The sequence below is a fragment of the Hippoglossus stenolepis genome, chromosome 13 (genome assembly GCF_022539355.2).
Source record: "Hippoglossus stenolepis isolate QCI-W04-F060 chromosome 13, HSTE1.2, whole genome shotgun sequence".
Classification (NCBI taxonomy): Eukaryota; Metazoa; Chordata; class Actinopteri; order Pleuronectiformes; family Pleuronectidae; genus Hippoglossus; species Hippoglossus stenolepis.
The window spans coordinates 15,751,422-15,765,833 of record NC_061495.1 but is presented as its reverse complement, the minus strand read 5'-3'; the positions used below and the strand labels follow the sequence as shown (position 1 = coordinate 15,765,833).

At 41.4% G+C, this 14,412-nt stretch overlaps 1 protein-coding gene across 5 annotated transcripts in view; it reads right to left on the bottom strand.

The window, feature by feature from the left end:
* myo16 (myosin XVI) overlaps positions 1–14,412 on the bottom strand; it is a 100,923-nt gene that overhangs the window by 25,304 nt on the left and 61,207 nt on the right. For all 5 annotated transcript variants that reach the window (XR_007034788.1, XM_047342580.1, XM_047342582.1 and 2 more), the window contains exons 20-27: positions 13,200–13,341; positions 12,358–12,430; positions 8,016–8,168; positions 7,338–7,538; positions 6,278–6,353; positions 5,156–5,352; positions 4,011–4,091; positions 1,800–2,005 (exon numbers count right to left, since the gene is read on the bottom strand). Coding sequence is in view for 4 of the 5 variants with exons in the window: in XM_047342580.1 (XP_047198536.1) it covers positions 1,800–2,005; positions 4,011–4,091; positions 5,156–5,352; positions 6,278–6,353; positions 7,338–7,538; positions 8,016–8,168; positions 12,358–12,430; positions 13,200–13,341 (1,129 nt within the window). In the remaining variant the exon portion in view is untranslated. The remainder of the gene's footprint in view (positions 1–1,799; positions 2,006–4,010; positions 4,092–5,155; positions 5,353–6,277; positions 6,354–7,337; positions 7,539–8,015; positions 8,169–12,357; positions 12,431–13,199; positions 13,342–14,412) is intronic.

The following is a 14,412-nucleotide window of genomic DNA, read 5'->3' as shown; positions in this document are numbered from 1 at the left end:
AGACGCAATTAAAAGGTGACCAAAACGAAACAGTCACATCCTGTTACCTAAATATTATATCAGTCTATCAAATAAGAGTTCGAGCCATAGCTTTTGATTACCTGAGCATTAAAAATCTTTATTAGGTCTAATTTAATTTAGACAATTAAGACAAACCTAGCTGCTTAATGCTCAGTATTAGTGATAATAACAAATGGGATTTTGATTCATCCTGTTTTCTGTTATCCTGTGTCTGCGTGTGTGTCTGCGTGTGTGTCTGCATGTGAGAGATGTGAAGATGTTTACAGCAGAGTAGTGGAAACTTTTGGGAGGGGGTCTTGTGACCAGCTTTGTCCTCTCTTATTATCTGGCAGGAATGTTTGTGTTAATCCCTTTATCCTCAAAAACAGAGAGAGGGGCTGAGAGAGAGAGAGAGGGGCTGAGAGAGAGTGAGAGAGAGAGAGAGAGAGAGAGAGAGAGAGAGAGAGAGAGAGAGAGAAATCCTCTCAGTATTCCACAGTTTCTCAGAATCAGAAGACCAAGAGACAAACTGTGGGGCAAACTGAAAGTGAGGGATCTCTGCTTCTCAACCAAGAGGGGGGGAGTCTAGGAGTGAATTAACTGCAGGACAGGGAAAGCCAGGAACAGAGTATAAGAGGTATGAAAGCAATGATGGTGGTTAAGTGTGGGGCAAAGTGACCTCACACACAACCGACTGGGTGATGTGTGTCGGCCTGACACGGGAAATGTTATAGTGACATTCATCAGCTGCAGTGGACTCCCATAAAACAAAAAACAAGCCATTTGAGGTTAAATTGTACTTCTAACAATGAGGTTGCTGTGACTTGTCATTGTTAATGTGTCAGCCTGCATGTGAGTGTGTTATCCTCCATAGTATATGTCCCTCTATTCATTTACAGATATAGAGAATGGACGTGCTGTCAGTTTCCTGCTCAACCCTTTACATACACCATTGGTCAAAGGATATAGAAGACATTGTTTTTTTTCAAATATTGTTTAAGATTTACATGAATCCATTTTTTAAATATTTTTGAAATCAAATCATATACTAAATAAACAATTGGAGAATTGAAAAACAAGGAGTTGCAAGATCCAATGAACCAAATATAATCAAAATCCTCGATTCAGCAACCAAAAAGGTTCTTCTTACAATGGAAGTTCCCACAAATGTGCTAAACTTTTAGATTGGATTGCTTTGATCATCTGTAAAGTTCACTCCAAATCAGTTCCATAGGGGTTTACCTCTGGAGACTGAGCTTGTCTTCAATAATGTGAAGCCACCATTTATTTCTGTTCCTCTAAGGTTTTAGGATATGTCTGTTAAAGGTAGAGTTATCGATTCAATATTATCAGATTATCCCGTTATTTTTTGTTGTCAAATTCAGCAAATATCTTCTCAGGCTCACTACCAGTTAATTCTGTGTGTGCAATCAAATTAAATTCGGGTGTTTCTACACAGCCCTTACTCCATAAATGGGCTCAGACCAGTGGTTGTGCTTGTGCAAAAAGTAAACATGATTATTACGTTTTTGGTGACTTTTGGGGGGCATCTAACCTCTAACCTTTTCAGGTGTTGAAACATTTTTGACCAGGAGTTTATAAAATGACAGAGATCAAAGTGTCTGTGAGTGTGATGTATTCAAACAACTGACATCAATGAGATAGAAAGAGAAGAAGGAACAGTAGAACAACCCTCAACATTGTGTAAAGAAGAACAGGATATGAGGTGAATGAATCATCACATAAAAACAGAACTGTAGAAAACGACTTCTGCTTACACAACTTGCTCTGGCACTGACCTGCTGAGGAAGCCTGGGAAGGACAAGCGGACAGGGTATCCATAACGGATCATGCGCACCATCTCAAGCACCCCAATGTACTGCAGCTGGGTAGACACATGGAAGCTGTCAAAACTGTCTGGCTGACTACAGGCGTTGGGGCGGACACACTCCACAAAGTGGGGAGTGCAAGCCTGCAGTTTGCTGATCACCTCTGACAGCGAGTTCTGAAAAAGGGAAAAGGAGAGAGGATGCAGTCGAAGGCACCAGTTAACTTTACAATCAGAAAACAGAATGAAGAACTTGCCCTGGTCAACAATATTTATTAGTGTTTGGGTTGGGAGAGCACTGTGACTGTTCTTGTTCAGTAAGTGAGGGAAAGGGAGGGCCCTCTGGCACTTTCTTTTGATGTCGTAACTTGATTTGCGAGCCACAGTGATTGGAGTGAAATCACGCGTCTTTTGTGACAAAGTGTTTCTCCACTGGAAGAAAACACAAAGAGCTCTTTGCTGTGAGAGTGTGTGAGAGTGAGGGAGGTTTTCGTCAAGCCCTGAATTCAAAGATGCCCCATTCAAGGTCACACAGGCTCTGTTCAGACCTGGCATTTACAGGCGGTTTGGGTGATCTGATCACAAGCAGACAGCTCTATGTACATCAGTTCCCACCTGATATTAGAAAACATCTCCACGTCTCGACAGTGACCACTTGTGAGATCGTATTTTACTTCACTTCTATGCAAATCAACAAGTGCATCACTTCTGAGACCATTTCAAAGCCCAATTGTCTTTTTGTTTTTAGCCTGAGTATGACAGACAGGTCAGTGCACGTACATGTGTGTGAGTGAGTGAATGAGATAGAGGGGGGGCTGAATGAATCAACAAAATTCGACTTTATTATTTCTATTAATGGTAGTTCAATTTTTTTTTAAATATATATATATTGTGTGTTGAAGTAAATTGGATTTATTGTGTAATTTTAGTTTTTTTGACGTGTTATAGAATTGGGTATCGAGAATTGTTTTGGTATCAACTAGAAAACGTTTGGTATCGGGACATCCTTGTATGCAGAGCTGTCCACTTGTTATCGGATCAGCCCTAAACATCCACAGACCCACATGCATATACAAGTAAACACTTACATCTGTGTTGTTGCCACTTCTCAACCTGACGTCAGTCTGCAGTCTGTCTACCCTTAGGTACAATGATTACACCTCATCCCTCATCTTTGAACGTCACTACCAGCATTCACATTCCCTCCAAAACATGCGCACACAAATGCGTGTGCATGGCACACAGTGGTTGTTGTTCATTGTTCATTCATTCATGTGGCGGGTTTCATGTTCGGCTTGATACAACATCATTTTTCAGCCCACTCTCTCCTTTCCTGCCATTCCCTGAGGGACTCATTGACCACAAGCCCACAACTCTGATTGTGCAACACACTGGCTTCTTTCAAACCAAAGGTACTGCCTCTCTGAGCACATTTCAGCCTCCTTGCGTCACCAGCAGACACTGAACTGCTCTTCTCGAACTAATTATTATTGTTGCTTCACAAAGTTATAAAATCAAAGTACTCTACATTTAGCAGGTCTTGGAGTTGTACTGTTAAAACAGCTGTATTCTGTTAATGAGTAAGACTAATGTTCAGTGTTATGAGGAGTAATGTGAAGGGGTGGGTATACGAGGATGTCTCAACAACACTGATTGCTTAACATGAGGACACATCTTCAGTTTGAGGTGCATTACGTAAGAAATTCAGTAAAAATACAAGATTAAAAACAACATTAAGATAAAGGGAACAGGCTGGTTTCATGTGATTTTCATCACTAAAATGATCAATTAAAATGTTTTATTGACTTACCTGAAGTTAAGAGTTGTTGAACATGTGTTACAGTACCAATTAGCAGATGCTTAAACAAAGACAAGCTCTATTGCTCTGAGCAGTAATTAATTAAATTAGTATAAGACAGAAAAGAAAACTTGGTTCTCCAGACAAGTGGTAAAATTTAAGGCTTGTTCAGTTGCAGCTATTTTTAACATATTTTTTATTTTGCAGTATATGCTTAATGGGTATCAGAAGTAGCTAAAGCCTGTCCCAGCATGCACTGGGAAAAAGTCAGTGCAATGTCGTCAGGTCACTAATTATTTACACAAACAGACAAACAGGTAAATTAGTGTCCCATCACCTGACCTGAACTGTGGGAGAAGACGTGTATGAAAGAATGGTTCTTACCCTCAGCTGGACGGCCACCGTGATGGGCCCACATCGCTCGAGTCGCTGGAGGAATGAGCTTGAGCCTTTCTTCTTCAAGATCTGACAATGGAAGTAGATAATAGGGAGAAGAAATATTATGTGCATCTTACTACAAGTGGCATGTGAAGATCATCAAATTAGTCTGTGTGCTGTTATTTGGGGGGACTTTTTTCTTTTTCAAATATCTTAGGACAGATGCTACTGTCCATGCTGCACAGGTTATTAAGTCCCTTGAGGTATAATTGTGATATTGGACTATATAAATAAAATTGACTTGATTTATACCATCTCATTGCCTTATGTTACTGTATAAGGTTGCAGGGACAGATCGAAAAGGTGAAAGAGGTATATGTATTTTGGAGATGTCTAATGAGTAGGGCTAGAACGATACTTTAAATCCACGGCTCGGCCCATACCTCAAATTATTTTTGTGAGAGGGGGTGTTGTGGGTGCATTAGAAAAAGCAGGGGGGAAATTTTATAAACATCAACATCTGGAACAGTAGAGACAAAAACACTAAAGAACTGGACTTGAATTCACATAAAACTTACATTAAAGCAGATCAAATATATAGAGAGGCTCAGAGATGGGAAGGATAGACTGAAGGAGACTCAACATATAATCAATATATACAGAATGATGTTACCAGGTCCGTCAGTTAAGCTTTTCGGATTAAACGTCATGAGAAAAGTGTACAACGACACTGGTGTTCTGATCGTTTGCATGTGTATGCATGCTTGTGTATTTTTCTATTTCTCCGATTCCCAAAAGTGAATATATAGCACAGTGGTGGGAAGTATCTTAAATTAGACTGTTTTTTTTCTCCCCAAAATACTATCCCTGCTTTTTCCACTCATCGGTATAATAGTCAGTTTCCAGTTGAAACAAAAACATACTTTGTGATTGTGTCACTTTCTGAAAGACTGTGTTCCCTGAAGCAATTTCCCAATTTTTACCCTAGTTTTAAATGGCAGTGAGCAAGTGTGAGACTCAAAAATTATAAAAATATATATTTATATGATAAAATATAATTGTTGATGCTCTTGTATTCAATGTAGCCACAGGGACAGAGCAACAAACCAGTGTAGCACCAGGCTCATTACACTGTGAGCAGTATACTGTACCTTGGTAAGGTCATGGTACCGCCGAGGCTGTTGGGGGACGGAGTTGGCAGTGAAAAGGGAGGCTGATGGCATCCTGTGGAGCAACAGGGCAGCTTTAGGCCCCCTCAGTCCCATGCGGCCCCGAGAGGCTGGCACCAGCGACCCGGTCTGAGTCAGTTTGGACTGGAAGAGCTGCTGCAATAACACACTCTCACTAGCTGCCGGGCACAAAGCACATAGAGAGAGGAAAATAAGGGAGGAAAATACAAGCGAAAAGAGGCAACAGCATTGGTGGAAATAAGGGGGTGGAGGAGAGAAAAAGGACAGATGGGATGAAGAGAGAGACATGGAAAGACAGAAAGAAAGAAAGACAGAAAGTAAGAAAAAGGAGGAAGGGAAGAGGCTGGCGAGGACATATAAAGTTAGGCACCACATAAACAATCAGTCAGGCAAAGAGAGGGGGTGGACTACGCCACTCGACAACACGTGGAGTGGTCCACAACAACAATGAGCTCATTCAGAAAGGCAAACAACATGTGTGTGAACGTGGGCGTGTGAAAGGCGTGCTGAGGAAGAGAGACAGAGAGAGACAGATAGGAGGAAAGGATGAGAGGTAGGCGTACTAAGCAAGTAAAACAAACACAAGTTGGACACATTTAAGGACTTAATTACACACAGCTCGAAGAGCAACTGTCTTTTCATTTAAAGCAATCATCTGCACCATCTGAATATTGACTTAAACTCAAAGTAGGAAGGAGGGAATGAAGGAGTGGATGGATAAGAAGAAACCACATTGTGTGTTTCAGCGTGCACGGATGAAAGGCAGAGAGGCATCTCCTCAGTCAGACGCAGGGATAACGGCCAAGTGTGAGTGAAGGGCTAGCTTTGAGAAGATTAGCCTCATCATGGAAATTATTGCAATTTGGCTGCTGGACGCAAGGCTCGCCTGGCAGTAACACAACGGCTGCCTGTGTCGCGCTAACCACAACACCCCACATCTGGCACCTTCTATAGACAATATATACACAGACACACAAAGAGTGGTTTTGTGTGTTGTTAGTTTGCACAAGAGTGCATCTTTGTGCTGGAGTGTGCTCTGACGCCACAATGTGCTTACATGTGTGTTATTAATTGGGTACTTACACTTCATCGTAAACAAGAGATTCTGAGGAAGGAGGTCTTTGTTTCTTGTGATTGATCCCGTGAGATCATATGAAATCTGGTGGAAAAACATATTAATGAACATTCACATTAAATACTCATGCACTGCATTTACTCTTATATAGAACATAAAATATACCAATCAATTTACTAATTTACACTAATCCATATCGTTATGAAAGCACCAATTTGAATTTCCTTCTACTGGGAGATGTAGTAGTAAAAAATGTTTTGTGGAAAATGTCGACAACATCTTCTGGTAAGAGGGTTATGACCTGACACAACAGTGACGATCGTAACACAGAGTATGAAGAACAATCAAACCAATCATTGTAAGTTAGCATGTGCTTGTGGTTTTTGGGCATGTGTGTTCCAAACAGAGATGGTCATTAAAGATAAAGAAAAGGTCTTTGACTTTGGAGAAGTTGTCCATTGATTGTTTCCAAAGACCCTACGCCTAATAGGGTGTGATATTTGGTAGCAAAAACAGTTAATTGAGATATAGTTAGCATCTAAAGCCCCTTTTCCACTGGTCAAGAAACCTACTAACACCAGCTAACATCTGGCTTTTGCCTGTTATGAAGATGGATACAATCATCATTCACTCCTGGGTCAAATGACTCTGCAGTAGTTTTGAGTTTTTAAATCGGCTCCGGCTCCGATCAGCTCTTATGGAAATCTGACACCTGGGAACGCGCGATAATTACGTCTTCTTCTTCTACTTTCATTTGGCAGTCTGGACGCTGCACTTTTTCTGCACCATGTTATGAAGTACATTGATCTTGTGGGCGTGTATGCGGATGCATAAATATCCATGAACCTTTGTGTACGTGTTGTACATCTTGGGAGGAATGTGGAAAACAGTTTTTTTCCTTCATATCGTGCAAAATGCAACACTGGCAAAACAGTGAGGTGAGAGAATTTTGTGTCGTGGTGGCTTTACCAGAAATACAAAAACCTGCATATACTCGCTTATTTTGGTGTAAAAGACATATTGTACTGCCTATAACTACATACATGCATGAGTTCAACACAGACAGACCTGTCCAGCATAGTGGCTGACAATGAAGGCTGGGCCCTGATCTTGAGGTGGGGGGTTTCCATTGCCATCCTTGGTGGTGAGAGAAAGGCCGTGAATGGGATTGGAGTCCAGCTGGGTGGAGAGCCTCTTATACAGGGTCTGCTCTACTGGCCGTAGGCTCTGGCTCTCCTCATCCAACACACACAGAAGTCCCTGAGGCCTCTGGAAGAGGTACAAACAAATGCTCAATTGATAAATATGTCATGCTCAGAATATTTTCATTGATACTTTTAGTGCAGAGTGTCCCTCTGACATCAAACTGCCTCAGTCATAATAGTATAAATGTTACAATTATGTTGAAAGCATCTTAACCACGAAAGGCCAGTTATATTCCAATTTGATTAAAATTTGTATTTCTTACACAACATCTTACTTTTTTAAAACATCTGACTTCCGAATACAATTTCATTCAGGAAAAAGTGGAAAAAGAGAAATTTGCTGAAAACATTCCCAAAATTGAAAAAAAAAAAAAGGCCCAAACTAAACCCATTTTTATTAAGTGATGGAATTTACTGTGAATTGAATTTGCCCATGTGATTTTTTCATTTTTGACAAAGCTCTGGGTGGAAACAAAATGTCGAATTACATCGTGAGAGATCAAACTGGCCTGGACTGGTCCAAACCAGAAACATACAGTACCTGAAGAAAGAAGTCCAGAACGGCTGACTGGTTGCTGGGGTAGCGTGGGGTCTCCATGGCGATGCCCTCCTGCAGACACTCAGCCTGCTCCTGCTGGAATAGCACCTCAGAGACGTACTGCCTCAGCCGCTCATTGGTCATGTTCACACACAGCTGGAATGCACATAACACACACTTAAGTCGCACGCACATCGACCTGTAAACACACTCTTCAATGTACACTGTGAAGTTCCTCAGGGACACGCGGCTGAATGTTTGTTTTTAAAGCAAACAAACGCATGAATGCGTTCTCAAACATAACCTGCTGTGGCACCAGCAGGGAAGTCAATGGGGCATAAATGAACTGCCTGACACCTCATACAACACACCTGACCCAGAAATTATGAGAACTGTTTACAGGGACATCTCCTGCACGGTGCCCACAGCAATAGGCGCCCCTCTGTATGGCATTTCTGCTAACCCACAATAATATGGAGCGTCTTCCTGCTGAGACATATGAACTCTTCCTCACCCAGCAGTCAACCAACCACAGCACAGGGAGGAGTCAATCAAATTGGGTTTTGTCTGATGTGTGTGCTTGTCACACTTGTGGTTTAGTAAGCTGACCCTTTTTTCAACCCAGGATCTCATGCATGTTTCCTTTGTACACTTTTCACATCTAACATGAAAACAAGAATAACCTCCTTGCTATTGAATGCCCTGCCAACCAGTCAAGTTTGAGGGAGTTTGAGGGAGTTTCTGACATCATATGTGTATACATTATTATGGCCAAAATGTATGTTGCGTAGTGACTAAAATCGAATCAGTTCATCCTTGAGTCTAAGTGAACATTTGAACCAAGTTTGATGTCATGCGTGTTATGTGAGGTCACAGATACCTTGACCTTTGACCTGCGACCACCAAATTCTGATCAGGTCATCTTTGAGTTTAAGTGAATGTTTGCACCAGATACAATGGAATTGTTCTAAGGGCAAACCTGATAAATCATGGCCAAAGACATGAGGTCACATTGACCTTAACTTGTAATCTTTTCCAACAAAATTGAATCAGTATTTCTGGAAGTCCTAGCAAACATTTATGCTGAATTTTAAAATAGAGCCCATTTTAGATAGTCTATGAAATGACTGCAAATGTCTAAAACATTACAAACAGCCTACTTTTGACGCTTTCAAATCACAGTTAAGATATAAAATATTATGATATAAATATAATGCATATCCTGTCTGACCAATCATATAAATCCCCTCCCCCGAAGAAGGGGCATTGGTGGGTGGTAGCTGGACTTACATTTGTTGGGGCACACCTGCGTGTGCGCAAGCCGGCCGCGGACAGGGCTATAAATGTTTTCCCGTTGGTAGACAAGATATACTGAGAAGCCACAATTTTCATGTCCTTTAAGGGATTTCCTAAAGATTTTAGTGATATTTCATCCACGAGGTCAAAATGTGAGGTCACAGTGACCTTAACATGTGACCTTTGACCTCCATAAATCAAATTTCATCAATGAGTCCAAGTAAACGAGTCTGAAGAAGTCCCCTCAAGGTGTTCCTAAGATATTGGGTTTACAAGGACACGGACATACAGACAGACAAACTGAAAACATAATACCTCCATCTGCAGTTGTCACTGGTGCAGATATTAAACCAAGCAAGACTTAAAAGCCATATGGCAAAAAATGAAGTAACAATAAAAATACTGATGCTGTATTCAATTGCATTTGTTAGCTTTAAGGTGACATTTACATGACTTTTTTGTTTTGGCAGTGATTGCTTCAGAACAGTACTGCGACCTACATTTTGTCTCGTAGGCGGCTTGATTGAGAAGTGCTGATTTAGAGTTGTGTTGTTTTGTACTGCAGACGGCTGTAGTCCTGTTTTCCTTTCATCAACGTTCGCCTATTCGTCGCCTTCAGGTTAGTCTAGTCCATTAAAGGCTCAGTCCCAGCAGGTGGTTGATTGAGTTAGCTCATTAGCAAAGTGCTGAGCAGATACAACACAGCCCTGACAAACACAGCTCTAATTAACAAGCACTAATGACCCTGATCATGCTGCGCATGTGGAGCGTGCCTGTCTATGTGTCTGCATGTGTGCGGATACATGTGTGTACAAACATGTCAGGACTTGTTTGTCACTTATGTCATATCTACTGTTAAAGGTCATCATGTTTGTTTATCCAGAACTTACTCCTCCTGTTCTCTTCTCTTCTCCGTGGGTGGTGGCTAATGTGTGTGCTATGAGCAGGCGGATATTAATAGGCAGCTCAGCAGCAACAACTGAGAAAATGTATGAGGGAGAAGAAGTGGGCACCGCAGCCACCTGCCAGACATAGTTCCTCTGTTTTTGCTCATTTTGTTCGCCCTCTCCTGTTCTCTCTTCTCTTCTGATACTTGCTCTCGGAGGTTATGTAATCCATCACATCCGTTTGGATTAGAGAACAGCCAGAGGTAGAGTAAGGCAGCTGACGTTTTAGCGCCATACACACACACAAACATCCTAGTCACACACACTGGGAAAAGCTAAGACAAATACACAGCGGCTTTGACAAAGGCTGGGAAACGGAAAAGAGAGGGCATGGAAGCTTTAAGTGGAACAAGTACTAAACTAACATCAAACTAACGTCAAACTAACATCACACAAACGTCAGATACCTCTTAGCCCTGAAGGAAGTCATCTATGATCTGACCAAACTTTGTAACACAAACCAATGTGCATATAGACACAGTGACACAGACGTTAGACCCATGTGTCGTAGGTGTTGTCCTTATTTCTCTGCTCATCACACATAGATGAAGATGGTGTAAAAGAGCCACATTATCTACTGAATATGCTTAGTAATCAGTGAAGGTTTGGTGTTCATGCCATGCAATGAGTCTAGTCATTAATGACCTACACAAAATGGTCAGTAACATTTCATAACATGATAACGCAGCGTCACACATTTGGCGGTGATTGCTGTGGCACAACCCAAGTGCCGGGGTCAAATGGGACAATTTTATAGACATGAAATGACCATATCAAAGGTGTCCATATCAAATCAAACAATTTGATGTGTAAATGGGCTCATCAAGTTTTACATTTTTTTATTTATAGGTCAGTGATTATTAACATTATTTGTTTCTATATACTACAATTTACGGGTTTTTTCACTTCAAATTTTGTATTTATGATTGTTATGACTGTACTGGGGGGGGGGGTGTTGTTGGTTGGGTGCGCGCATGCTTTACCGCCGCTGCTACAACTCCATCGCAGGGGAAACACTGAAGCTATCTATCAAACTGAAAGGTGTCGTTTTTATGTGGCATTCGCTCCAGCTTGCCAAAGAACATGTATCCACAATTACTTTAGCTATAATAGGTTTGCGATGAAGGTATTGTGCAAAAGATGTCTGAATCATTTGACAAATCAGAAGCACGCAAGCACGTACACAGCGGTCGTACATTGGAATAGTCTATAAACAGTGCTTGCTTGATGAGCACATTACTGATTTACAGTGATAACAGGTGAGCAGCATAGAACTGCACACGCTGTACTCAGTACACTATGCAATATAATTACACTGATCTACTGACAACAAGCAGTGTTGACATGCTGCCCCATTTGTACACGGTGTCTGCAGAGGCACACTTACTAAAATGCACAACAGGTACACAAACATACTAGAGGTGGAGAAGAGGACAAGTGATTAAATTCCCATTCCAAAAATCGATTCCTGTACATTAGACAAGATCATTGCCTCTCCTCACTTAATACAGTAACTCATTGTGCAGTCACATGTAGCTGCCACAAGATGCAATGGAGCAAGAAAAATACACAAACTTGTCTGATCTTTGCTGAATATACGATCTAATAATCTCTCCTAGAAGAAAGAGCCACTGGTGTGTTACTTTCATGTAACGAACTGAGAACTATTACACAATGGATTTTCTCGTGTTTTTAGACACACACACACACACGGCTGTGTGTTGCTCCATGTTGTCACACACAGGCAGTCATTGTATCAACCATCAGTTCAACAGAGGACATCTGAAAATCACGCCACAGTCATCCACAGACCTCACCTCATTCATTACAATTAAATACTTAAATGTTTGGGCTAAAACAGATTGCGGCCCCAAATATTTTAACAATTTGATTACGATCTGTTTGAAAATTACAATAGCACATACTATTCATGGAGATATTTATAGGTCTGGATGGCCTTCCAAGCCAAATTTATTATTAGGGAATGTCATAAATGCATTTGGTTTTATTCGGAGGAATCAGTCAGCTTGGGGAAAACAGGAACACATGGTGTCTTTGGGGGAAGGGGTGACCAATATCTATAAAAGTAAGCAATGTCCCACCTGCTCAAATCCATTCCTCTGAAATTCTTCAAACCCAAATATGTCCAAGATCCCAATTTCCAGGGCAGGATCGCTGGAAGAGATAAATGGATATAAAGGATATTTAGATTACACAACTTTTATTACAGCAGAACCTGTCTGTTTGCTTGTTTTATCGCATCAAGAATGATCATGCCTGTGTACAGTGTAGTGTGTGTTTGTGCATCTGAAGGAGATGTGCCATAACTAGTGTTGTTGGCAAATTTATCACTTTCTATGGTTGGTGTGTAAACAAGGCAAAGCACAAACACATTCCAGAAGAAGTGGCTTGGGTTTTCTGACAGTGAGATAAGACCTCCCAACATCAACAAAACCAAGGATCCTACGGCCTCCACCTGGGTGTGTGTGTGTGTGTGTGTGTGTGTGTGTGTGTGTGTGTGTGTGTGTGTGTGTGTGTGTGTGTGTGTGTGTGTGTGTGTGTGTGTGTGTGTGTGTGTGTGTGTGTGTGTGTGTTTGAGACCTCCACATAAACCTTGGGTGTGTCCTCCACCTCTGCACTGTTATTCCATTTCAGTGTACACACTTATTTGTGTGTGTCATGCAATGTAAGCTATTACGAACCTCCACTCTAAATTTATGTGTCAAGTTACAATATCAGTTTCGACACCACAAAAGCTCTGACTGAGTTAGTGCTTGTGTGTGATGACAGATAAACTTCATTAGCGGTGTTTGTGATAACAGATATCAACGGTCTGGGTTTCCAAAGAATTTTTTCTGGTGGTTACAGTGTAAACACCCCTAGGCAGACATGGGCATAAACAAACAAGCACACAAGTGCGCACAAACACACTCAAGAGTTATACCCAATGTGGTCATCCTTTCCCTGAAGGTCGTGGTTGATACTGTTGACCAGATAGCTGAAGAGGCGTCCATAGATGGCCTTGGCAAGTTGGTCTCTGTACTGTTCTGACATCTCCACAGTGTGGCGGCGAGTGATCACATCACCTGACACAAAGAGGAGATAGGAACACACAAGTGTTAGCATCTGACAATTTGTAAAATTTCTTTTAAAGTTTTTTGATCATTTCCATTTCAGCCAAGAGACATGTTTTCTGCTGCAAGAGACATATTCTTGCTAAAGATTGGATGAGACTGATTTTAGCTTAATCTGCGTAATCTGCATCTATGTTGGTGATAGTTTCAGTGCAAAGTATGAAATATATTTCTGACATAATTTATAAATATCTGTCAAGTCCACCAGAGAGCTCTGTTGTTTCATGTTTATATGTTATGTGATAAAACATATATATATATATATATATATATATACACATACAAACATAGTCATTGCCAGATGCCGCACTAGCACCACCATCTCAGACCAAAATAAAAGCTTCATGGGCCACACTTTACACCTCTCTACATCCTCTCAGAAAGGTGGTGTCTATACAGTGTGTGGGTGTTGCAGAACCCAGAACGCAGCCTCTAAACACACAACCAGAAGCCCAACTGATTAAATTTACCTTGTATACAGGAGAGCCAACAAAAACCAGTGCAGATAGATCAAAAACACAAGGGATCAGCCATGTCTTATTCTTGAGACGCTTTGATCTGTAACCATATGTTTTTAAAACAAATGCTGTGCTCAATGCTGCAGAGCACATAAACACTGAAAACACACCTATCACCTGCCCGCCACTGTGATGTGGAACTCCAAACACTGTGGCTTCACCTTGTTTTTTTTATAATGTCTATAGGTTAGAAGAAACACTGCCCCAGTAGTGGGAAAGTGTGTGTGTATAGAAGTGTTCCCTCCTCACCAAGGTTACGTTTTGGCAGAAAGGCAGCTTATAAAACAGGTGACTGTCTGGTGTTTAGCTCATGCTGGTAAGCCGCCAAATACCGTAGTACTCCAAGGGAGAGAGAGCAGGAGGAGCTATGATGAGGTAAACAAGAATAGATAATGTGATGCACACCTCCTCCTCCTCCTCCTCAGCACCTACACACTGGAGATATGGCCCCAGCTGTGTTCGGGGCACTGTCCTCTTTCCACAAGCTGCAGGTCAGAAGGGATCC